General features: G+C 41.1%; 1 protein-coding gene and 1 long non-coding RNA gene across 7 annotated transcripts in view; one reads left to right on the top strand and one right to left on the bottom strand.

The window, feature by feature from the left end:
* Positions 1 to 5,849: 5,849 nt before the first annotated feature.
* Positions 5,850 to 26,371, top strand: part of lmo3 (LIM domain only 3) — an 82,693-nt gene continuing 62,171 nt past the window's right edge. The window contains exons 1-3 of one of the 6 annotated variants that reach the window (XM_030440501.1): positions 5,850 to 6,068; positions 8,631 to 8,725; positions 11,833 to 12,046. In XM_030440501.1, the coding sequence (XP_030296361.1) occupies positions 8,701 to 8,725; positions 11,833 to 12,046 (239 nt within the window). In that variant the 5' untranslated portion in view covers positions 5,850 to 6,068; positions 8,631 to 8,700. Of the gene's footprint in view, positions 6,069 to 7,701; positions 8,074 to 8,630; positions 8,726 to 9,069; positions 9,438 to 9,460; positions 9,901 to 11,832; positions 12,047 to 26,371 lie in introns of those variants that run through there. The other 5 variants (XM_030440500.1, XM_030440503.1, XM_030440502.1 and 2 more) reach the window with 5 other exon arrangements.
* On the bottom strand, positions 8,561 to 9,135 carry LOC115595722 (uncharacterized). The gene is made up of 2 exons (XR_003986765.1): positions 8,807 to 9,135; positions 8,561 to 8,683 (listed from the first exon to the last, which is right to left on the bottom strand). It is a non-coding gene; the product is annotated as an uncharacterized LOC115595722 (long non-coding RNA).

Here is a 26,371-nt window from a genome sequence, read left to right as displayed (position 1 = left end):
ACTGGATGGAGGGTGCATCACTTCAATTCATTGTGTGATCAGACCAAGAAACCTTTCCAACATCCAGACCTCCAAACATCTGACTCCCGGCAAGTCAGGTGGCCCTTCAATTTAACATTAACTCACCTCTCTGGTTCAAAGAATATCAAGCCTGATGTCCTTTCCCAAACAGGTTTTTGCTTACAACTCCAGCACTGTGCCAGATGCTATCCTGTCCTGTTGTCGTTGGTCTTGGAAGATGGCCTAAGCTGCTATTCTTGGGTCATCAACCAGGTTTCAATTCCAAGCCAATAATTGCCATATCCTAGTTCCTATCTATGACCAAGGCCAAAAGGTATGGCTCTCTTTTAAAGACCACCCCCTCAAAGTGGAGTCTAAGGAACTTAGCCCTCAGTGTATTGGTCCCTTTGAAATTGAAAGTATCATCAATACCACTGCTGTGTGAATGAAACTTCCTGCCTTTCTTAAGATTCATCCCACTTTTCATGTGTCCATACACTTCCCGTTCCCCTCCAACTGTTGCACCTCCCCATCCCAGAAGATAGATGACCACCCTGCCTAGGGTTGAAGGGCTCTGTTGCATCTGCTCCTTGAACATTATCTGTTACCTTTTCTCAGTAACCTGCTGTCTGCCTTGGAGCTGCACCGTGCCCTAACACGCCCTTTCTCTCTGTCTCTCTCTCTCTTTCTCATCATGAATAGTTGTCTGCAGGTGTACGGGAGTCAGGGAGGAACCACCAGCTGCACTGCATCACTATAATCAAGATCTCCTCAGGGCGCATACATGGCCCAGTTGCTCCGTACTGTGCTAAAAGACAATTGTGCCTCCTCCCCAGTCCTATACTGCACTCACATTACTTCACCCACAACTGGGCCTGAGCACGGTCACCTCTTGTACACACGTCATCACCTCATAGCGTGGTCACAGCCCAGTGGAGAACAGCACAGAGAACATGACTAACATTACTGACTTTTTGTGGCTTATTCTGTGTTGTTTTGGTCACAGATGGCCCATTGCATTCCTGTGCAAGGCGGCAAATAATGCATGATTATAGTTCATGTCCACATTGCACCCCTGCTTGTGCTAGTGCATAAGCAACTGTACTGTGCCGAAGCACCCCTCTTCGAACTGTTCCAGGGCCAAGGAACTATACTGCGCTTGGGCACAATACGCATTTCCTAGTGTGATGTGCCATCAAATAACCTGCTTAGTCATCTCCACCCTGCCAGTCCATCGTTGTTACTACATCCTGCCTTCCTGACTCCGGCCCAATCCATCCTGATTGCCAGCCAAGCCTGCTCTTTATTCACCATACCTGCCACTAGGGCTGCCCGATAAATCAAATTTTCATCGTCGATGAATAAGAAAATTCATTTTGTTTACATGCGCCATGCATGCACCGTGAGCATGCCAACATTTAGGCAATCAGACGGAGCCCCAGATACAAGGGCCAATCAGGTGAAGCCCCAGCTAGCCGTTAGCTACCCTGACAAAATTAATCGGCATCAGTTTGATGGTGATTGCCAGGTTATGATGGCTGAGGGAGGAGAGAAAAGCCATGAAAATGTGGCCGACGAAGACCTTGTGGTGAAAAGAAACAGCACTGATTTTGTCAGTTTGTATGTATGTAACCAGGAAATAGTAGGACGAACAAGTATGCACCCTTGATCACACTACTAAACAGTTAAGGGAATTAATTACGGGATGTTTTTAATTCCAACATGAAGGGGTCAGAGAGCTGTGTCGGGCGCGTGTGTGTGTGTGTCCAAGAGCCGTGTGTCGGACGGGTGTGTGTGCGTGTGTCGGAAATCTGTGTGTCGGGCGGGTGTGTGTGTGTGTGTGTGTGCTGCTTGCAACCAGCAACACCATGGAGAAATATGTATTGTGTGTGTTTGTGTGTATGTGTGTGTGTGTCCTGCAGCCAGCGACACCACAGAGAAATATGCCGTGTGTGCATATGCGCTGCCTAAAATTAGTGACTGAGCTGCTCTGTCATTCTGCTATATGGACTTATTTTGGATTCAGGAGAGACGATGTGTAACAAACACAGGTACCACCTGCAATAAAACCATAAAGACCTACACGAGCAATTCAAAACTAATGTTAGCCATCATTAACTGTATAGTTAATAATATGCAAACTTCAATATTTGTTTATTTATCGCAAGTTATATCATCATCGCAATATTGAACAGTGTTATCACACATTGCACATTTTCCTCATATCGTGCAGGCCTACCTGCCACATTTCCTTGGACCCATCCATGGAGCCAAAAACTCTGTGAACCTTAAAGATTTTTACCTGAGTCAGATCAGGTAGATCTAGTATGGCAGTTTATTCACCACAAGAAGAAAAATGTTTGTTTATTTTGGATTATTTACAGTGTTCATCCACATCAAACACCAACATTACTTTAGTGTACATACGCTGTAGGCTAACCTTACTGAGCAAAAGCACACACCAATTAAGAAACTTACCAGAGACTTCCATTCTCTCTTTTCTTTTTCCCTCTTCTCTCTTTAACATTGCATTCATATAGTAAATTACATTTCCCTCCAGCTCCAGTCGGTAGTCAACATAACAGTACATAAACACCTGACAATAGAGCTCAGCTCCACAGGTTGCTGCTGTAGTCAGGTTGATAAATAGGATTGAAGATAAATCCACATTTTAATTACAAAGGTTCTGAAGCATTCTCTAAGATACTTTAAGGGGCCAAACTTTTAAATTCCCTATGTCATGGCCTGTCAGACTCTGAATTTACATGATTTTTTTCTGTGCTCTGTTTATTAGTCTTCCCAATGGGAAAAGAAACATTGTGAAAGAAAAAAACACAAACAGTCCACCTTTTTTATGTATATTCCCTCTGCTTAAAAAGCCTGATAAATCTTTGCAATGTATAACCTAGTGAAACTAGTGAAACTCTTCATTTACCACATCCAATCAAGGGCACTGGCTGGAGGATCAACCTAAGGGTTCATGTTTTGATGGTGGGGGAATATCATGCAAGCATGGGGAGACATGCAAAGTCTGCATAGAAAGGCCCTGCCCCAGTGGGAAACTCATAAACTTCTTGCTGTGAGACAACAGTGCTGACTACTGTGCCACCGTGCTACAATCACAAGACTGAAATGAGGATGTAATGCTAATAGGTCTGCCCTAGAAAACTAATATTTAAAAAATCCAATCCTTTTTTCTTATAAATCAATACAATGATGATGTTTATTCAGCAGTATAAAGAGTAATGAAACAATGTTGTACCCAGATAATAAGCACTTATTTTTGTAAATGTATGTACAATGTAAAACAGAAAAATCGAACTGCACTTAAGTGACTAAAAAAAACAGCATCCAAAACTAAACAGAACAGATTATGTTTTACTTTCACTTGACTGCATTGACAAACATTTTAAGCACTGTTACACACAGGCACCAGCTCAACATATTGTATTCACAAAAGTGAATTCAATGAGACCTTATAAGCAGTCAGTGGTGGTCCTAGCTTGCATGACAGCCAGGGTGCGAACCTCACCTGGTCCCATTTGGGGTATAACAGATAATATAGCAGGACATGTTTTAGGCCAAAGCAGCCTTAATAATGTCCTCTGCTTCTTGGTTAGATTTACCCCGCTCTCCTCCCCACCACCTCCCTGTTGTCATAACTGCTTACATTTGGCACCAACAAAAAACAAGCTGTTGATAGCCAAAATCCCCAAATTTATGAATTCAAACAGCAGTGGGTGATGTCACAGTGGCTATATCCACTTCCTTTATCGTCTACTGGCATTGTGCACTCGGGATTCAAGAAAAGAAAGCTCTTTGTGTCCTCCAGTGTGCAAATAACCCTCTACTGACTTGTGAAATCACAGGCTAAACATAAACACTGAAAAGAGAAAGTATTGATAACTGGTAACAAGTCCTTAAATGGAAGCCTCAGTGTTTAATTTGTTTTCATTTTTATCAGTTTCATAAAATCTTTCTTAGTTGTATGCAGTAGTTGGTTCCAGCTGTCTGCGGGGAAAAATGCAGTGTGTTACTAATGGGCAGAGAGTTGTAATGCATTTATAGTTAACAGTCAGTTAAATTATGTAACAAGCAAGGGGGGAAAGGACTCTTCCCTACTCACTAATACCCATCCTCCAATGACCTTGTTCGACAACACCCATCTCTAAACTCTTCCTTCATTGTGATTTCAGTTACACACTGGTAAAATTTTGTGACATCATCTGGCACAGTTGTGATGCCTTTGCATTAATGTATCTCTCAGCAGTTCACTTCTGTGGTAGTTTCCACTACAAAAGATGTGTCCAGGACAGTATTTGCTACATGGCTAGACTTACATGCATCAGATGTGCAAAAGCAGCCAAGTTGAGTTGTGAAATGTGAGGCAGATGAACAGTCTCTGGAATTTTAAAGTTCCTATCAAATTCCATACTGAATACTTTAAATCTTACTCTTCCAAATTCTAAGCCTCGAAGTAATTTTAAATTATATCTTATATCACACTTAGTGACCACACACACACACACACACACAAGCACACAGATGAACTCCATGGCTGAGTTTTCGATACACAAACAATGCTTGTTATGAGGAAAAAACAACACCTGTGCATGCTAATAGAAATGATTCATTTAATCATGTAGGCTAGTGTTACCAACACACTTGAAGATATCTGTCCTCCAGTCAGAAGCTGCAGGCTTGCTTAGAGAAACACACACAAAGGATCAGGTATCCAAATTTCCAGAAAAATGATTGTGAAAATGAAATGAAATGAAATGTGCTGTACATGTGTGACAACATAAAGATGTGAAAACATTTTATCCAATATAGCTTTCTCAGATTATACCTGATTACACCCCATCACAAACAGTGTTTTATACATCAGTGTGAAATTGCCTTCTTTTTTAAAATGCAAAAGCGTGACATTACCATCTCCCCAAGTGCTTTCTGTTTTAGCACTCTAACTAATTAGATTGGTGATGGGAGTGGCACTGATTGACATTATAACCCTAACCCCCCCCCCGACACACACACACACACACACAAAAAGTTGCCATCAGAGGAATTATTTAAGATAAAAGAGACTATGGGAAAAAAGATGATCCCTTGACAGATATTATCATTACAACCCGTTATGGAAAGTGCTAACTTTTTTCCCTCCCTCTTTCTTTCTCCATCTGTGCCACTCACTGTCTCTCTTTCTCTGCCTCCCAATGGACAGAAAAAAGCAAGGAGAGAGGAAAGAGGAATAGAGGAGTGAGTGAGCTCTGTCAGTTGGAGTGAGTGCACTGCTAAGTCTGGCTACACTACAAAGGTTAGCAGATCTGACTGTCAATAGTGTCTTGTGGGTGGGAGGAGGGAGGAGACATGGAGGTGAGGTGGTGGAGGGAGGTGGGGGTGGTCGCTTTGAGAGAAGGAGATACTTTGATATTTCGGAATGTTAGAAGGGTGAATGTGGAGAACTGGAGGTTGGGGATCTAATTACCGGGCCATAATTGGGGGCTGGGGAATAGGTTGCCGTCCTCTCAACTCGCTGCAGATCAATTATGTTAAGAGAACATCTGTAAGTAGAGCTTAATGAGGTCCATTAGAGCAACATGCGCTGCCTTCCCTAACGGTGCTTGTCAGCTTCTTGGATGAGCTGGAGTGTGCGGCTGACTGGGGACCTGGTGGAGGGGCTTAAATAGGAGAGGAAGCTCAACTCTCCGCCGCTTTTCCCTGCCAGAGAACCAGAGACAGAGACACACAGACAGACAGGGTTGGGAAAAGGTGAGGAAACAGCAAGCGAAGGGGGGGGGGGGGAGAGACGCCCTCTGAACCTGGTCCGGGACGCGCAGAGCCGAGGAGGAGGGTGGAGGGGGGGGAAGCCGAGTTTAGGGTGATCTCACATTACGAGAACTTGAGCAGGGAACTGTTCTCCAACTCCTTTCGCCAAGTTTTCCTTCGTCAATCTGGAGTTGAAGTTCTCTTGTGGACACTTTGATTCAAATTCAAGAGAAACGAAGAAATACACCGCTGCAGTAACCCTAGGCACTTGTTTTAGGAATCCCTGGCTGATCATCAAGGTACGTGTGCTTCTATGTTGTGAATTTAACGCTTCCCACAGGCCGACATCTGCGCGTAAGCCTTCGAGCGAGTTACGCAAAAATACCAAAACACAGCCAGCGCAGGAAACTGCTGCCAAGGAAAATTTAAATATATTTGGCTTCTCCCGCACATGCATAATCCTCATTTATGCAGACAGTCTGGTGGTCAAATGATGTTGAGTATTATTACAGGTCCCGCTTTGTCCTTCATATTTTTCCTTCATATGAGACAGATGCGGAGGGTCGAGGTCAGGTTCAAGCATGACAGGCTTCTTCTCTATCCGTTTGTGCATTTATGAAGGGTAGATGGAGGTGATGGAGGGGGTTTCCCTTGGATGAAGAGCCTTCATCCGTGCCTTGTGACGGCTCTTCTCCACATGCAACCTAGACTGCCGTCGCTCTCCATCTCCCATTCATTCGGAGGATGAATATCAGGCGGAAAGAGTGAGTGAAGGGAGGGTGGAAGAGCACTGGGAGAGAGAGGTGGCAGCCTAACACACTACAGACACTCGGCAGCAAATTGCATGATTACCAAGATAGGCCGCCTTGAAATAATTCAATCCATGACAAAACCTAATTACTGGCAGGTAATACCCTGTCAGCTTTAATGCATCTCATCACTCATAATGGCGCATAGAGCATTTTATGACCCATCTCATTATCGCTGCATTTTAGGCTGGAGCCGCATGCCAACTATTGACTTTTGTCTCCAACAGCCACCTCCCGCCGAATATTTAAGGCAATAACGAACACTTGTCAGGCTGTGTGTTGGAACACTGTGTGGTGTGTATGCAATAGTGGAGGTATGGGGTCGCCGTGCCCTAACGAATGGGCCTCATCCAGTCCAAACAGGGCCGCTAATTGATGTGGAAATAATTACAGAAATAATGTAAATAAAGAATGTGGAGAAGCGGGAATCAGCCCAGTCTGCCTGACAAAGAGGAGATGGAGGACACTGACTCCATAATTGTCTATATTAGATGTGCTTCCTCCCTCTATTTGTGTTTTCTCAAATGAGTTCTTCGCTGATCTGAATGGAAAAAACACCATGGTAACCAAAAATATATATGAGGACGTGGTTTATTGACACTGTGGTTATTTGTGCACAGACCAATCATTGAAGGTTCATTAATTAGGACTCCTAATAAATCGGACAGCCTACTAATCCAGTACATTACGCCAGTGGTCTGACTGTTGAAGTTATTTAAATCACATCATGATGTGGGTTCTCATGTCGTTTTTTAGAGCTGCTGTTTAGGTGTATGGCCTAACATCATCTCGCTCTCACTCCGTACAACTATGCTCTGATTCAAAAAGACGTGACTGTACAGGTAAACTTTACATCTGTGTAATCTCTAGTGTGGGCCACTATCTGTCTGACCAACGGACGGTCAGGTGTCAGAAGGAATGCGTTGTGTCTCTTCAGCAGTATTGTATCTGTCTCCAATTAGACGACGGTCAAATTGTTCTGTGTGCACTTCTAAACAAACCTACTTGTGTGTCTTTCTCCATTATGTAGGCTAATGAGCACCATGCGTCTGCGCGCATCTGCGGCTGCAAGGTTGACGGATGTTGGAAAAGGTGGGCGTTCCGGGGACGCGCACGTGATGCTTGCTCTCCGTTATAGTGGAGCGGCTGGTAATAAATAAATGACCTTATCGTGGCGTGTAATGTCTCACCGGTGAGGTATTGGGGGTTTGGAGATAATAAAGCTTGACTTCCCCCGTTCTCCTGCCATTCATTCGCTGATACACGCGGACACCGGCCTGAGTCCCGCACACTCCCTGCATGTTCCACAGCGTGCGGATGGACACCTGTAGCTGGGTATCATACAAAGTGGCCGCTCTGGTCCATGTGGAGCTCGTTTCTTCCACACTGAAGTTCAGTGCAGTGCGACGGGTGATGTCAGTTTGGTGAACTTTTTCTGTTCAGAGAGGAGAATCCGCCGCTGGAGTTCAAGCTTCCGCTTAACTTGTTGTGAAAGGTGAGTGAGGTGGAGACAAGCCATCTATTTTGGAATTTTTCATTTTGAAACAATAGTCTTTGTCAATCATTCAAACTAGGCCGCAATTAAATCATATTTCAGATTGTACGACTTTGACATTATTATATAGTCTACGTGCGGGAAAACAGAGTTAATGATTATCAGGTGTAATTTTCTGATGGTGATTTGGGCAGCGGATAGAGGGAAACGTCCCCCTCTTGGTGGCCTATCTGCACGATGCCCGGGCGCACGTCAAAGCGCTGATTAGTGAAGCAGCGTGCAGCAGGAGCCGCTGTGGAAGGCGGCTGGTAGGATTAGGTGGTCGCAGCGCCGCGGAGGGGAAGCAGCTCTTTGTCGTCCTGTCATTCGCTGCCTGCATCTCCCTGCTCATACAGCTCCGGTCGCCGTGTGACGCCTGACGGCAGCGAACAGCTCGCTCTAGCTCCTGCGCCTGTGTTTTGTTTGCCGGTGTTCCCCCCTTTTTTTCCCCAATCCTCTCTGGTCGCCGTGCTGGATTGTTCCCCCTCTAACAAAGCCTGATCCCAACCTGCTTGCAGACAGCTGCTCTCCGGACCAGGCGGCTCCGGGTTGCACGGTGGTGCTTCGGCTGCTTCAGCGGTTCAACAAATGCAGAAAAGGGAGAAAAGTTTCGGTAAGATGCTTACTTTGCGCTTCGGCATATACGAACAGCATGTTTCATGTGTGTTTAATGTGCTCTGCAACGACAACTTACAGCATCTCTGCATCGAAAACGACGTGTCTACATTTGACTGCTGCTGCTCTAACCGGATCCATTGTCTCTTCAATCGCTGATAACGTTTCATGAAGAAATTAAAGTGCTGTGCTCTGGTGTTGTGTTAGTGATCACACAGCCGGTATGTAGCCGACACGCTGTGCAACGGCTCCAGTCTCTGTTATGTGCTTGTGCATGGCAAATTGAGTCTCTGTGTTAAACCCGTTAGTGGCCTTTACTAGCACTCCGCTGCCATGGCAACAGTAATTAAACTGATAGGGTGAAATGTCAGCGTCGTGTTACCGATCAGATGGGACTCGAAAATTAGGCTTTTCTCCGCTCCATCGCAAAATCATCCTTCATCAGCTCTGGGCTGGGATGATGATACATGTGCCCGGAGACGTGCAGCATGGGAAGCTCAGCGAGTGGGAATGAGGGAGTATACGAGCCAGCGCGCAAGCAAAACAGATAGGCTATCATTAGGCGCCGAGCAGCTGTGATTTCCCTTCCGTTATGGAAAATGAAGCTTTTGTTCAGCACTCCCCCGGGCAATCGGAAGAGCGACGTGGGCAAATTCCAGCATTGCTTCTCTCCTAAAAGAGGAGTCGAAACTCTTCCGTCTTTTGGATTGGTAATGAGTAGCAGGGACTTTGTTGTGTTAACGAGGTGGACGGATCAGTGCCGCTGAACAGGCGCAGCGGAGAGCAGCCGGCCGAGCAGCCGTGCGCCCCGCGCTCCAAATCCAGCCAATTAACAAATCAACAGCCACAACGCACTAGAACAAATGAGCTGTGCTAAGCTCTCGCCGCGCTGCAGCCGGTTTGATAGGCTGCTGTCTTTGCAAGTATTTTCTACTAAAATAATAGTTTGGATTGACTGTGTGGCAGGCGAGGAAACATCTCAATGTGTAGTGACAGAGTTAAATTAAATTAAAGAGCTGTGCCAGTGTTTTACACGTTCCAAGCCCATTGTAGAGCTACGACTTCAATAACGTTATAATGGCTATGCTACGTAACTGTCATGGGAGCCACTGCTGTATTTACAACATCAAATTACAACTTACAGAAAGTTATAACTGTCCCAGTGAACATCAGGTAAGAGTTGGTGTTGTGTGGTCCGTACAGCCTGTCCAACAAGAAATTAATATACAAGTGCATTTACACACAAATACAATAATGTGTACATTATATATAATATAATATGTGTTCAAGTTCGTTTACTGTAGTGAAATTAATGGTAGCCTATATAGCTTCCAGATAGGAAACACAAACATATAAATCTAACCTAAACTATGCATTTCCCAATTTGAAATGGTACAGGATGAAAAATATTAATGTATAAATATAAATGATTAACTTATTAATACAATAAACTAATGCCTACTGATATGTCTAATTTAAATGGTAAACATGAAGTTTCAGCAGGCTTTCTCAAAACAGCAAAGCTAAAGCTGTACTTAGGAATATTTTTTGATATTGTTTGTGTGTGTGTGTGTGTGTGTGAGAGAGAGAGAGAGACAGCGACAAAGACACAGAGAGACACAAAGGGTAGTGGGGTGGTGACTGTCCTTAGGGAATGGTAGTAGAATACTAATTCCAGCCTGGTGCTAGGCCACATTGTCCCCCCTCTCCTCTCACCCAGTCGGCCAACAAAGGCTCTCCACAGTCAGCTCAGGCCAAACAATACTGCTGCTGCAAAGCTCCTCGTCTGTAGCCACGCCCCTTTAAACATAGAGGAGGTCAATGTGAAAAAAAGTGCCCAGGAACAAATGTGAAACTGTCTTTGTGTCTGTGTGGGCTGCTTGTTGATGTCACAATACTTAAACAGTGCTTCTTTTACTGTTTGTAGTGATCTTACTGGTTGGAGCCCAAACTGTAGACCGCATTCACTTCATCTGACTTTCTCTTTAATTGTCACAACCAGTAAATTGCTACCTACTGGGACCATTAATACCCATTTATTCACAGCTGTTAAATCATCTGTGTTAAATATATTTGAATAATGCTTAAAGTCATTATTTATAAATGTATTATGTTTTAAATTGTATTTATTAGTATTATTTTCAATAGCATTACTTTGAATGTCAATTTTTGTCTTTAATAACCCTCCCACATCAGTATATAGTATATTTCTGATAAGCCAGATCAATGCAGGAGTCTCCTCAAAACTGTTCTCCACACATAGTGAAGACATTTAATGGAATCAGAGTCTTAATTTAATACTAATGCCTTTATATCCCCAACATAAGCAAATGGTTAGATGGGATATTTCTGTACAGCTCCATAGTTATTCTTTATGCATCACACAGGGTTGGATTCTGACTTAAACAGGTTGGATAATTCATAAAATGAAATTATTGTTTTATGTGAAGTGCTGTGAATGACTTAAGGAGTCCCACAACCTGAGGAAAGCAGCTGTTCTGTGGTCTGTTGGTATGGTACCCATACAAAGTTTACTTTGCTGTCTACAGGGGTTCCCAGAAAAACAAAATAAAAAATTCCTAGTAGTAACTATTTTGTTTATTGTCTTGGGTCTTCCCGTAACTGTCCCACTTGCAAATCTGTTATATATTTTGCAGCTCCTTGTTTGGTCTGCAACAAACCTGACATTGCCCCTTTTTCCACTATGGACACACAACACACTCAAAACCTCCTTGAAAATTATTTTAGTGTGGAGTTGTGTATAATCTAGGCCCTTTATGAAACATGGTTTTAGAACCACAGTTTAGGATTTTAATCTGTATACAGGAATACAATTTGAGTGAAAAAAGATAATTTTATTTTCAAATGTTAGTTGCTTACTAAAATCTGTGTTTTTTGACAATTAGATGTAGAACTGTAATAGCCCATGAATGCTCAAATCAACTAAACAACGCTTTAGAAAATTAAAAATGTCTTTGAATTATACTTTAATTGCATCATGTTCCTTACTTGATCATTTAGCCTTATCTTGACTTACTGTGTTTTTCACTCTGAGAACATTGGTGGTCGATGAGTGTTTGAAGCCCCTTTCTGTGCTTCCCTCAGGTATACAAATGCTCTCCGTTCAGCCGGACACCAAGCCAAAAGGCTGTGCCGGCTGCAACCGGAAGATCAAGGACCGTTACCTGCTAAAGGCCCTCGATAAGTACTGGCACGAGGACTGCCTCAAGTGCGCCTGCTGTGACTGCAGGTTGGGCGAGGTGGGCTCCACACTCTACACCAAAGCAAACCTCATCCTGTGCCGGAGAGACTACCTAAGGTAAGAAAGACAGCTGACATCTTTACTGCATCTGTGTGTCCTTCAACAAACAGTGTGTTCTATCCACATCACACAGTCTGTTTACAGTGTGTATGGAGTCAGTTCACTGAAATTAACATTGGGAGTTACAGCTGAACTCCCCTTTTAGATCCTTTACATTTACTATGATTCTAATATGATTTATTTGAGTTTGGCCTGTGACTTTGTTTTAAGGCCTTAACATTTGCCAAGACCAATTAAACACACTTGACAAATAAATTGTTATTGTATTTGTTTAAAATGTTTTGATTAGTTGTATTTGTGAATATTGTTAGTTGTTTTTTCATTATTGTTTTTGGTTCATTCAGAAAACGTCAATACAAAGGTCTTGAGAGTCTCATTTGACCCATTTCCATGATTTTCTTTTTATACTGTTTCCATTTGTTAGCTTTTGAAATCCTGTTATTACGTTGGAATACGTTGTAATGGCACCTTATTTTAAGGTTCAGTAGTGCTGATTGAAACTTGCAGTGACATGGGGTGTGTAGCGTTACGGTCAAGATTTTAATTTGTAATATACATGTTGAACTTAGATATTTCTTGAAAAGGCCTACTTTGAAATATGACAGAAATTGTATTCAATTAATCAGTGGAATCTATGAGGGTTTTTAGTGAAACTGTCTAGCTGTTGTTATGAGCATAAAATAGCATAACCAGTAATTAACAACACAGGCAATTCTGATGAAGTACAACAACAAACATTTACTCAGAGGAACTTTGACCAACCTTTGTGAATTTGTACAGGTCTATGGAGCACATCAGCATCGTGAATTATTCTTGAAAGAGTCACAACCAATAGATGACACAGTCACCAATTTAAATTTACAATAGCAGTAATGAAGATCTTAGCAGGCTCGTCCCTATTTCATAAGCAAACTGGATGTTCCATTGACTCCTTGCATTGTTCCAAGATGCAAGGAGTCGTTACAAATAATGAAGAAAGTTAACTTTTTCTCAGGCTCTATGGATATTACGCATTGACTGATGGGAAAAGTTAATGTCACTATTATCCTGACAAAATAATTGTTATCACAATATTATCCCATTAATAATTAAAGTAGGTTCACCACCAATTACTATGATCAGATTGACTGGCTTACAAGATATTTCACATTCATATACAGTATTTTGCTGCTTTTACATTTCTTTTTTATTTGGCGTTTGTATTTAGATATCAATTAATTTTTGTTAGAAGTCAAATATACTATGTATCCCCAACAGAAGGAACTCTGCTGCTTCAAAATTTTTTACTGAAAGGAACTGACTAACCTTCTTCACATCGTTTCTGGGAATTGAGTATGATTTGTACTTGCACTGAATTATATTTGTTTTCTGGAATAGAATTCACTTACCTGTACATTAGTTGGAATATAGGGTATCTCTTTTTTATGAACAGAAATATAAGTTAAAATCCTTATTGTTATTATTATTATTATTATTTGCAGTTCGAGTATGGTTTGTTCTCTAATCAGGCATTACAGCTAGTTTAGTTAGCAGCCATAGTATTGTCAGGTTGCATTAAAGGAGTAGCCTATACACCAAATGGTAGTCTCATTAAATCTTAAGATTATAACTGATCACTCTATGATTTTAAAAAGAGGTCTTATATATAACAGGTCAAATTATCAAACAATTAATCAATTAATACCAATAACACTGAACTAAACTTGCCTGTAATGTTTCCTAATGCTGTAAGCTTTGAACATCAGAACCTCTTTAATTAAAACAAATGTAATTCTGCTTTGTTGAATGTTGATGATGATCATCATTCAACAAAGCAGAATCAAATGTTTGCACATATAACTTAAGTCTTTTGTTGTATAACAAAACTCTTGTGTGATACATGCAAGTACAGTTTATATGGTCAACAATTACTAATTCAGCCATTTAAAAATAACTATGTCAATATTAGGTGAGATTAATTCCACTATGAATCTTACCTGATTTCTTCTGTCTTTTAAGAGGTGATAGCATTGTTCTGCTGGTATCAGGGCCTACTGAGAGACAAACAGCTGCTGGCTTAAATTAAGTTTACATAAGGAATTAATTTGTACTGACACAGGCGACACATAAACTGATTTCTGTTTTAAATTAATTCAGCTAGAGAAAGGTTTGAGATGATTACAATTATCTTCACATTGGTATGAATATATTACCCGTCCTTTATATTTATAGCAACCACTGCAGTTCCAATAGTGATGATATGTCTCTATGAAAAACACAAAGGGATGACAGGCTTATAGTATTCTCTCTAGGGTGTTGATGCTGACGCAGGATTATTTTATTTTTCCTGCCTACATATATCCTACATTATATGAACAGTTTATTTTTTTCAACTTATATTGTTTGTAGTGCGCAATCAGCAAAAAATAAAATATATATAACATTTAAATTACAGGACATTCAGACATAGTCTTTAAAAAAATCTGCAAATTGTGTTAGCTGACCATAATTGAATTTATGTTCTTGATAACACTTTGTTAAAATGTCCGAACATGTGGCAACATGAATATAGAACACTATCATTAGGGGAGTGAACCTTCCACATAAAGACTAAATGTACTGTATGTCAGACAGTGGGTATGTGTGCCCTGTGTGCCTCCTGCAGGCCCTGGTACACTTCATTTTGCTTCAGCATCAGTTATAAGATAGTCACTGTTAGATGCTGTACTTTGGGGAGGCTTTGGGGAGAAGCTACTGTACCAGAAAATAATCAAGAGGTGAGTTTAAAATCAGGTTTTGGTAGAACATCATATGAGACACTTTAAATTATTTTTTAGTAAAATCCATTGATCAGCTACACCCTTGAACACACACAGGTAGTTCCACTTGTGACTATATAACAACTCTGACCCATCAAGGCATGGACAATAGACCTCTGGGGGTGTCCTGTGGTGTCTGGCACTGGAATGTTGGCTGCAGGTGTTTTGAGAATTGGAAGTTACTGGATGCGGCCTCTGTGGCTTTTGGGTTGTCTCAGTGCTTCCTACGGATGCTTGATCGGACTGGGTTCTAAAGAGTTTGGAGGGGAGGGTGACGCCTTGGCCTCTGTTGTTTTAGTCATTCCATTTCTAAGCAGTTTTTTCAATGTGGGAGGTCACACTGGAGGAGGTCAGGCCAAAGGGGAGTGTCCCTTTCATGAATGAGTGTACACAATGTGTAACAATGTTTCAGTGTGTGGTACATCTCAAAATATCATCCTCATGAGTGCTAGGACTCAGGAAGGTTTCCAGGAGAACATCTGATTGTAATGAGATGATCAGTTTAATTCTCATTACCCATCAGTGGTTTTAATGTTTTAGCTGATCAATGTATGTGTATCTACCTGATGCCCCCAATGTGATTATGTGAGAGGTCAAATTTAAGTTGCTTTGGAATTAAGTCTGTAACCAAAACCACATTAGTTGGAAATAAGGAGAAAAAAAAGCCATTATGTGCCACTGCTACAGTTCGTCTCTTTATGACACATGGGTGGATTAGTGAATGGATCTACCAGACACCAACCCTTGGGCCCAAGCAGTCAGGAGGCCCCTAAGCAGAGCCTTTTAAAAACATCTAAGTTTTTCAATAGTCAGTGGGTGAGGTCAAAAGTAAAGATGATCTGATCATGTCCTTTAATACTGAGTATCATCTCATCCTGAGTGCAAACTAATGCTAATTTTTACTCTAATATATTCTACTCCATAATCCCAGTTGAACAGCGCATAGCTTGGTAGCCAAATAAACCTTTGCTAAAATGAGTAAAGCACGTCAAATAGTTGACTGCAGAGTAACTAGCTTCAAGACTTCCTGTTGCAGTTTATGATAATGTTTTGCATAGAGTCCTAATGCACACCACAGCTGACCCGGCGCGCCAGGGTTAGGACAGTGTCATAGGTGTTTAATGTTTTGTTTGTAGTGTTCAGTGTAGGTAAAGGAGGTAAATTGATTTGTTTTTAAACCCAGCCCAAAGCCCAAGTTTTGATATTGAAACTTGAATATTTTTTAAGGAGTTTGTGGTGACAGAAAACTGGTATTCTATGCCAAAACATGATCTTTTTCTAACCCTAACCACGTGGAATGGATTTTGTGCCTTAACCTAACCAAAGTGTAGGCATAGCATTGTGACAATAGGCATTTTTAAATTAATTAAAAGATAATTTAAGTTTGCAGCATGATGAAATGTAAAGTTTGAACGTATCTGCCATCTTGCAGAAACATTGCCAAAATTAATTCTGGTGATTGGGTTGTTCCTCCATTTAAATTAACACACACACAGTATAGTTTATTTTGAGTCAATCCCACCTCCATGTCCCCAAATAGTGTTTCTCCCTGTTTAATAACATTTAATAAAATCTAGAGTGAAAAAAGAATACTTTGTATTTTTGAGACGTTTTTTTAAGATGGACTAATGCATTGTTGGAAGGATTTTTTTCATGAGATTTGCTGACAGTAGATTAGATTAGATAAGAGGGTTTATTGTCATTATACAGTGTACTACAAAATTAAAAGGGCTCCACATTACACATTACAACTACAAAATACAGTCAACCCGGAACATACATCAATAAATAAATAATTAGATTACTAAATGAATAAATGGAATTGGAAAATAGGAAAAGTGCAGCCTCTAGATATGATTGCACTTTAGTTTTTCAATGTGATGTGTCATGTAAATAGATCAACACCTCAAGCCAAGTGCAAGGAATACTGAAAGAGCTTTAGAACAAAAACTGTAAATGCCATCAATGTATCAGTTGGTGTGGACATTGTTTGTACAACACTAATGCATACAGTAGCAGTGAGGCCAGGCATATATCTCTGTACAGGTGTGCAAGGTAAGGGGTAGATCAATTCCAACATGTTATTCTTTCATCTTCGTAGTTCAAGGTGACTGAATTGATTTGACGCTCGCTATGATGCGAGTGGCCTGCCCGGGAATGTGCCCTGACATCTCCTCAATGCTAGCTAATGAATGGCAAATATAGCAAACTGCAGCACTCCACATCTGATCTGCGGAACAACAAAGAAAGCCAGGCTTCTTCACTGAGGCAATCAATGGCTGCAACATCACAAGGCAATACAATTTTACACACACAGACACGCACACACTCACACTACAGGAATACACACTCCCTTACACAAAAAGCAACCTCAAATATATTATTTCAACTTATGTTTATCTCAGTCTGTCAGCCCAGGCTAGGGACAGGAGAGGAAAAATAAGGATGACTTTACATTTAGTCAGTTTTTATATTCCGTCGGCTTTAAAAATAAATTATTTGTGCCATTATGCACCCCCACCCCTTCCTCCAAGTCAGTTCTTTTCTTCTTAGCAGGGTGGCATGTTATTAGACCTGACATAACCAGGGTTAATAGAATTCTTCAGGGGTCTACAACCATGAGCGATATGATACTACCAGCAGAGAAATAATAAACCTATTTCACTATACTCAAAAAACTGAGTAAAGAAATATGAGGAGTAAAACTTAAAGCTTCAGCAGTGCCTGTGTTCAAATATGTACAGAGAGGAATTTTTGTGTATGTGTAACCAAGCCATCCCTTCATAAACCTGTGGCTGCAAACACAATTATAGGTATTATCTCCTACAGCTTGATTTGTGCTTTGCTCTCTCAGAATATGGAGAAATACAGCAAGAACATTTTATCAACAAATGATCCCTTTGAAACCAAAGCCTCTATTGATGATAGTGGTAATAGCCTGACGCCACTGTTTATGCTGATGTGTGATTTTCACAGTACAGAACGATAATGTTTGAAATCCCAGAGGAGGGAGGGTAGCAGACAGACTGACACATTTAAGTAAAAAAAAACACACAGACAAAATGAAGACTGCAGCAGAGCAGCTTGCTTACCTGCTACCACAAACACTAGGACTGGCTCCAAGGCCTGGTGCAGGCATGAAAACGCTGTTGAGCATCAGTTAATGGAAAACTGTAAATTTCAGGCATCCATTTAAAGACAGCACCATGAGAATATTTATTTATTTATTTTTCTATTCATTCATTTTTTTTAATCCAAACTTCAATTTTCCTCTACAATGGTTTTACTAAGATTGTAAATGCAAGCAAACTCATAGAGCCGTCAACATGGCTGGATTTATTAACGTTTGTGAAAGCTGGCTATCAGTGAGAGATAACCAACATGTAGAGCATGGTTCAGTGTAACAACTCACATTTTTTTCGTCTTTCAGAATCTTTGTTCTTCACAGTAACCTTGTACAACCATGTATGTAAATGTAAATCATAAATGTATCTTTTTTCAACTCACATCGTACTTATGACACATTGTCAGGTTGTGTGTCAGCATCAGACGTGACTGTGACATCAAGTCAAGCATTATCTCCAGGGACCGACAGGGAGTAAAGAGACAAGGCTCTGGCTGTCTGAAGCTCATCTGTTTCTTTCAGAAATCTCATTGAGTTACATTCTTTCTTATGACTACATGTCATATCATTTAATAGAAAAAAACTGTTCAGGGTGTGATTACTCAAAAATAAAGAAACAAAATATAGCCTTCTTAGCTTAGAGACCCACAATCCAATGAAGTGCTTAAGGCCATGGTGCAAATTATAAATTCTTCACCCTTTTAAGACTCACTCTACCGATTCATAGGCCAACCCTGGCTCTCTCTAAATGTAGCCACTGTAAGGGCAAAGGTAGCTTTACTGACAATGATGTACAATGACACCCAATAGTGATTGGTTATGGAAAATGTTCATAACAATCACAATAGAGATAGAGAAAACAGCATAAGAGTAGTCAGTGTCGGACTGAATTACTGGAGTAGAAATGGCCACTCAGCAGTAATATCTGACTATAACTACAGCTATAGTTATGTCCAAATAACACACAGACACATTCAACAGACTCGACTCCCAGCTAGTTAGTCCTTTTTAACGCATCAATGGATGGAGTTAAACAAAGAGCTTATAGCCTGTGATATCTGAGTAGCCACTGCATAACATACAGCTCACTTGACGAAACTGTGCTCCTAGGAGATTTGCAGGGAGCTGGGTGTAGTTTGTCATCAGTTCTCTCCTTTCTGATTCTCTGCAGGCTGAAAGATTCAGGCCAGCTCCTCTTTCTCTAATGACTAGTGCAGGTGTTCAGCTGTTCTCCCAACTAACACTGAAGGGCACAAGGACGTCCTCAGTCAGGCTTCTGGTCAATAACACCAGAGCTTACTTTTCTTAGCCTGCTCTAGTGGAGGGTCGGTTTCAGGAGTATATTCACAGTAGAGTTGTATATATTTTACTCAGCACAACAAATAACTGCTGAAGATTTTCAAAGCATGCAGTGGTGTTCCTTTTTTATTTTTGACAATGAGTTAACTTATGCTCTGTGAGAGCTTTTCCTGAAATTAACTGCGACCGTTTGACATTAATTACATTCCAAAAGTCATAACGTGTTGATATGTGAACTGTTTGTCAGCAAGCTTTATTTTGAAAATCTAACCGGATGTTGCATTTTACAGATGATTGCGTGCTTGACCATGTAGCCCCCTAACATGCAGAACTGACACTACGTGTAGGTAGAACATCATAGTTTGAACCTTCAGGCCACTGACCATTTAACAAGTTGGGAGTGAGAACGTGTCATAGCAAGGGATTTCTCAGAAGCAAAACAGAGGAAATTAAAATTTAGCCTATTGTACTTTTGAATTAAGGACACTGTTGTGTTTCTGGATGAGAAAAGTTTAGAATGTCATTAAAATAAAGCCTTTACTATGGGAACTGATAGTGAAAAAAAAATACATCCAGAATGTGGGTCCCATAGGTTCTCCAGTAGGTCTGATGCTCATTGTTTTATAGCGCCGCAATAATATTAGAGTGAATGGACCACCATTGCAGCAGTAATTGCCACAGATGGGTTGACATTGGAGTTACATGAAAGCTGGGTACCTCTCATACAAATGCTAAACGGTACTTTATTCCTCTGTATTGTATTAATAAAGAAATTATGAGGAAGCTACAATGAAATGGCACTAGTCTCATGAATATTGCTCTGTGAATAAAGGGGGACTGACTATGCTAATATAGGGGGTTGAAGGGCCCGTTAAGCCTGATATATTGACTTCACTGCACTTTTCAACTTCAGCAACTGTGTTATATCAAAGATAGTGTTTCTGTCATTCTCTCCAATGACAGCACCTGCACTGTAACTTGTTTTCTGTTAAAAGAAATGGGAAGGTTTTGGTTTTTGGAGGATGTAATATCTACACTAAAACGTTACAGAGCCTGCTGTCCCAGTGCATGTGGTCATCACTACTCTGTCCTTCTGCCTTGCAACATTTTTGTTTTTCTTTGACGTGACAGCAGTGGAACAGTACAGTGCAGTTTAAAGTCAATTCAGTCACACACTGATGGTCCATTCTGTTGATGACTCAAATAAAATGCTTATCTCATGTATTTAAGTTAGATTTATTAATATGGATTTGTTAAATGGCATAAACTTACCTTACGGTTTAGTTTCAAACTGCTTTGCTGAGGTTGTCTTCTTAAACTCAAAGAGTCCTCGTAGGACAAAACAATTGTTGGAGGCCTGAAAAAGAAGTAGCATTCAATTTTTTTTGGAATCCCTTGAGGACTTGAGGAGGAGAATTTGCCTGGAATGCATTGGTTCATTCAGACCCAGGATTGAATCCTTTCTCTGCTGCTTGTTATTACAATAGAGCACTCAGCATGCACAAAGAGCCTCTCCTGCTCAAGCTTTTAATGGGACTTATAGGTGGAGAATGCAGCACTCAGTCTGTCAGCCTTGCCACTTTACCATCTTATTTCTTCATCTTTCTCAAACACACACACACTTCTCCATCTCCCTCTTATGTCTCAGCCCTCTTGGCCTTCTTTGATGCCGCTAATCAGGCTCTCCGTCACTTTAGAGGGGATACAGATGATTACCTGATTCTAATTACATATGAGGGGGAAACTTTGTTTGATGTCCTTTGTGTGTTTCTCCCTCTGGCTTCCTATCTTCCCCACACCCCTTTACTCCCAACCTGTGCCTACACACACATACACACACACACACACACACACACACACACACACACACACACTCGTCTCCTTAAACCATCTTTGCCCCTCTCCCCTGGAGACTCCTCTGTTTGAGGTGAGACATACATGCTGCAGTGAAGAGGCCTTAGCGCTACAAGGTGAACTATTCCCCGGCATGTGTTATTATTAATAACTGCCAGAGAGAGGGGTCACCCAAGACAACTCCTTGAAAAGAACCCCAGGAAAGGCAAGTAGGCCGCAGCTGGGTGTGTTGTAAAACAATACCCCCCTTCCCCCTGAGGAGATGCGCTGCTTAAAACAAGAATAATGCATGGGGAGAAAGGGGAGAGCCACACAGTCACATTTTTCGCCCGTGAAAAATTAAGATGTCACCACCTGGCGCTTTTAAATATACCTTACCATTGAGCTGAAGGTATTAGAATATGAATAGGTCCGCACCATAACTTTCGGCACCCTTTCCCTCTGTCTCTTTCTCAGCAATCCTGCTTTTCTATAAACTTTTGATGTCAGTGTTAAATACCACTATTTGCACAGCCACTGGGAAAATGGGAGAAATGCTAATCGTCAAATTATGGGGCATCTTTAGTTCAATTCTAGTGGAATTTTTGGCCTTTATATTAATATTTTAGCTGTGCAGCACAACAGTGAAGCAATAAATGTATCTTTCATAGCATATCCAAACGATATGACATATTTGTATCCAGATCTTTGGGGAGAGTAACTAGATTAGGCTCAGCTGCAGAATATTTTACAAATGTTTTAAAACTTATTCCCAATGAGATCTCCACCAGAGTCCTGCACGGGTCTTATTTTGCAAACCCGCACCCGCCCGTACCCGTCGTACTTAAAACCGCATCCGACCCGTTTCCCGACAGTAGCACAAATTACATTGCGCACCCGGGCCGACCCGCTATAAATTGATACCGACGCCCGACCCGTACCCGAAGCAAAATTAGACTGACGCAATTTTTAAAAATGAAAGTAAGCCAGCGCGGGGAATGGGAGTTCTGGGAGGGCGCAAGCACGCATGAATGAGCTCATATGAAATATACCGTATTGACCCGAATATAGGACGACCCTGATTATAAGACGACCCCTCTTTTCAAGACTTCAGAAAAAGACTCAGTCTCTTGGAAGCGGCCGCTTAGAGGACCACGATAAGCTTTTCTCTTACTGTTAGCGTTTTCAGACGATCTTTTTGGACCCGCCATCTTCGGACGTTACACTCCGTAACTCCATATTTCTTGGCTGGCTGACAGTTGTTTGGCGCCTCCGCTGCATTGATCTCATTATCTTAAAATCAGCATCATAGCTCCGCCTCAGATGTCTGTTAACTTGCCACACTTGATCCACTTTGCTCCGTAAAATCACCGCGTCTCTCCATTTTTCATCTCCTGTCACTTCTTCTCCGCTGTGATTGACAGATAACCCAGCCACAGTGTCAGTGACGTCTCTACAATAAGCTGGCGCCCTCTGCTGTTGTGGTCGCGACCCAGACAACTATCAGCATGTGTCAACGGTTAGACCCCGATTATAAGACGACCCCACTTTTTCCACATAATTTTCATCCAAAAAAACCTCGTCCTATATTCGAGTCAATATGGTGCATGCTTATCATTTTGAAATGCAGGCATATTTTTGTAGATGTGTCGCTAATGATTTATTTTTTTTTGCACCTGACGCCATGAAAATGACAATCGCAAAACCCGACCCGCACTCTCTATGCGTCCGACCCGATCCGCACCCGTGTCCGACACAGGCCATTATTTTTCACCAGTTTCATCCAAATTGTGCGGATCACCCGTCGGGTACCCGCGGGTACCCGAACCCGTGCAGGACTCTGATCTCCACTGAGTGACTTTCACCGTGCATCTTCACTTTTGTTATGACTTAGTCTAAATTAGTCAAAAAGGAGTGTGAATCTTAAAACATCTCAAGCAGCTTTGCAAAAAACACCATATGTGTGTAAAAACAGCCGTATCCTCTTCAAATTAGTTTTGAACACGACTCCACTGTCCCAGAAGTAGATTGTAGTGATTGAATCATGACAGAAAATCAGTGACAATGGCTTAGCTTGAACGAAGAAAAGAAGACAAATATGATGAAAATAAATTGGTAATAACCCATACTTAATGTCAGGTAAATGTTAATACAGTTACTCTAAGATGCCTGGTCTGGTCCCAGGTCTGGTCCCAGGTTATGTTCAGAGTTTGGCTTGAAATCAGCTAAAAAGCTCCCTCCACTGTAATGTTACATTAATGCCACAGAATGAAGCCGTGCAATTAGAGTAGCGCTTACTGTATGTATTGCGTTGTGGGTTTTTTTCTCTCCACAGGAACAGGAATATTGTGTTATTTAATGAGGATGTTTATAAGGATGTTCATGCTCTTACTAAACAGCTGAATGTGTTTGTAATGTTCCCTGGTCATTTATCCATGTTGACAAGAAGCCTTCAAAGAACATTCCTAAACTATAACATAATTACTTTGTTTATATATTCCATCCTGATTTGATGAAGTCTCCCGGTATAGGTTATAATACAGCTAATTGAACGTAGAAGAAAAAATATTGCAGTCTGTCGCTATTCATCACAGGCAATACTGAATCAATGGAAGTAATCAAACTTGGCAAAAACTAATTGAATACCGCATGTCCTTTATTTGGTGACAGTCTCACAACTCAGCGCAGTTCTTGAGTATGATATTTAAATATATTGTGTATTAATTTTACTGTTTAAGAGCTCTTCAGTGTGCATGTTATGTCAAGCCAGCTCACACAAAGAAAGTCAGGCTCTGTTGAACCGATTTCATGGTAGAGGGCTCTGCTAGCCCTCTAGATGAATATAAACAGCTACATGCCTAGAGAGGATTCTACTTTGGCAATTTTTTTTTTATTCTATTAAGCTTGTATCAATTTAACTTAACCTTTCCTGCAGGTATTTCACATTAAACGCTTTCTGAAGGAAGACATTTTGCAACACAATTGCCAGAATAAATGTTGTTTAGGTTTACAGGCTGGCCACACTGGATGCGTGACTAGCACACGTGCTTGGCATAATGTCTTGCTTTCAATTTGGTGTCAGTGAGACCAGGTTAGAGCAGCCACACTGGCTGCGTGAGTCGCGCTTCTCACTAGTGGCGTGAAGCAAGGTAGCAGCGGCACATCATCTACACGGATTCTCACCTACTGTGATACCCTTGCATTTCTTGGCAAAAATAGACCTGAAAATGGCCTGTAGACAGTCACATTGCCATCATACAAGCGTTTTACTACAGTTTTAATGTTTTTGGAGCAGGTAAAGGGCAGTTTTTTCCCTTTGCACTTTCTTTTTCTTCCTCACCCTCTCTTTCCTCCTTCTGCGTTCTCACTCTTACAACAGGCGTAAGGGAAATCACGTCATCATATTTATTGATAACTATCAAGGGCAAACTCCATATAAACAGCTGTGCTATAGCAGCACCACTACCTGTGTGAACACACACATGTGAGTGAGATGCTCAGCAATGCAGCCATCTGTGTGGCCAGCCAAAGGGTTGGCTACCGAATTTGGTGTTTACAAGCGTACCTACTGAATTATGATGGTACAAAAGTTGCCAATCTTTACAGTAACAAACAGAGTGAGACGTCTTCCTGACGAAACTCAGCTACCGGCTACTACTAAAATTCCAAACAACACACTGTTTACTTTACTAAAACAGTAGGTTTTTTGGATGTCTGGAGCCTTGGTATGAAACCAACAGTATTTGATATGCATGCTAACTATGAGGAGATATTACATCATGCATTGATTTTATATACCAAGCACTTAGCCTTTTAGCTCGATGCTAGCACCTAATGGGAGTTCCTAGTAATACCCTAACAGAGGTCTGCCTGCCTGCCGCGATAAAAGTATGCTTAGAAAAGATCCGTTTTAATTCACATACGTCCCATAAACCGACATGTGCGCCCATATTTGCATACAGTATTTATTATGTTTTGTAAGCGAACCAGTAACTGCTGACTTCACATTTTTAGCTCAGACTGCTACTGTGTAACTTCAACACTGAGCATCTACAGCAAGTTCAAAGGTTCAAAACTCAAATTCAAAATGCCCAATGTGTTTAAAATGCCACCACCACTGGTGGAGTCTTTGCGTGCTAGGAGAGGGCAGCACAAATACAGTATATATCTTGATGTTTTTCTATTATATTCATTCTTATAGCATTCAGTGGATGGGCAGGAACAGTTAAAATGTAGCAGTTTACTTCATAAAGTATTTATTTTATTCATTATATTGTCATTTTCCAGTTCTATACGCAGTGTAGCAGTGATGCTGCTAAAATGAAATTTAGAAAGCATAAATAACGTGATGTGCATTGTTATCGGAAATATGATTCATGATAAATTGGCTCTAGAAGTGTATGTATGTTTTTCACTTTCTCCTGTGGTTCCCATGTGTAGAATTAAAGTGATACTTTTCTTTTTACACAGAGAATTACAGTAAATGACGGAAAAAAACAACCTTACATAGGCACAAAAACACTTAGGGTTAGGGGTAGGAAACTTTCTAGTTTTGGCTTAGAATACCTTTTTTTGTGTTGCAACAAACATGGCTGGGAATTGTCCCAAAGGTGTGACTGTGATATGACATAATGATTATGACACATACAATTTAGTAAATGCTGATACCGAGTCCCGATCCGATACTTAACCTCAACTCATATTTTCCTGGATAATAAAGCTGCATTAAGAAAAAAGTACCTGCATCCAAGCTGTCTCTTAATAGGTTTTTTATATTCTTGAAACAAAGTATATACTTTGATATGGCTCTTTCTTAACATTGGCCTACCACCTTCCTTGCATTACCAGGTGCATCTGTGATGCTGCACTGTGACAGCAGACCCTTGAGTACAGCCATCTGAAGTGTGTGCGAGACACAACCCACGTTTCGTACCTCCATATCATCCATTGCTTTTTTCATATTCATTACGTTGTCACCTAAAATGACATCGACCCGTTGCTTGTCGATTTCACAAGTGTTTAACATCTCCTCAGTTTCCTGTTTTACATGCTCTTCTGTATGAGTCAATGTAATGCCGAGATCATAGGGCATACCAGGGATTCAAAAACTTCAGGTGACAAAGAAAACCCCTATCCTCTACCATGGAGATGAGCTGGTTATCCTGAACGATTAATTCAATTACCTTCTCTGTAATATTTTTGGCCATGTCGCTGTCTCATTGATATTTCTCTTTCGTTTTGAAAGCATTCGCTAGTGTTGCTTCGGTG

Source organism: Sparus aurata, chromosome 14 (genome assembly GCF_900880675.1).
Source record: "Sparus aurata chromosome 14, fSpaAur1.1, whole genome shotgun sequence".
In the NCBI taxonomy this organism is placed as follows: Eukaryota; Metazoa; Chordata; class Actinopteri; order Spariformes; family Sparidae; genus Sparus; species Sparus aurata.
The sequence above is the reverse complement of the archived record's forward strand: the minus strand, read 5'-3'. Positions and strand labels throughout refer to the sequence as shown.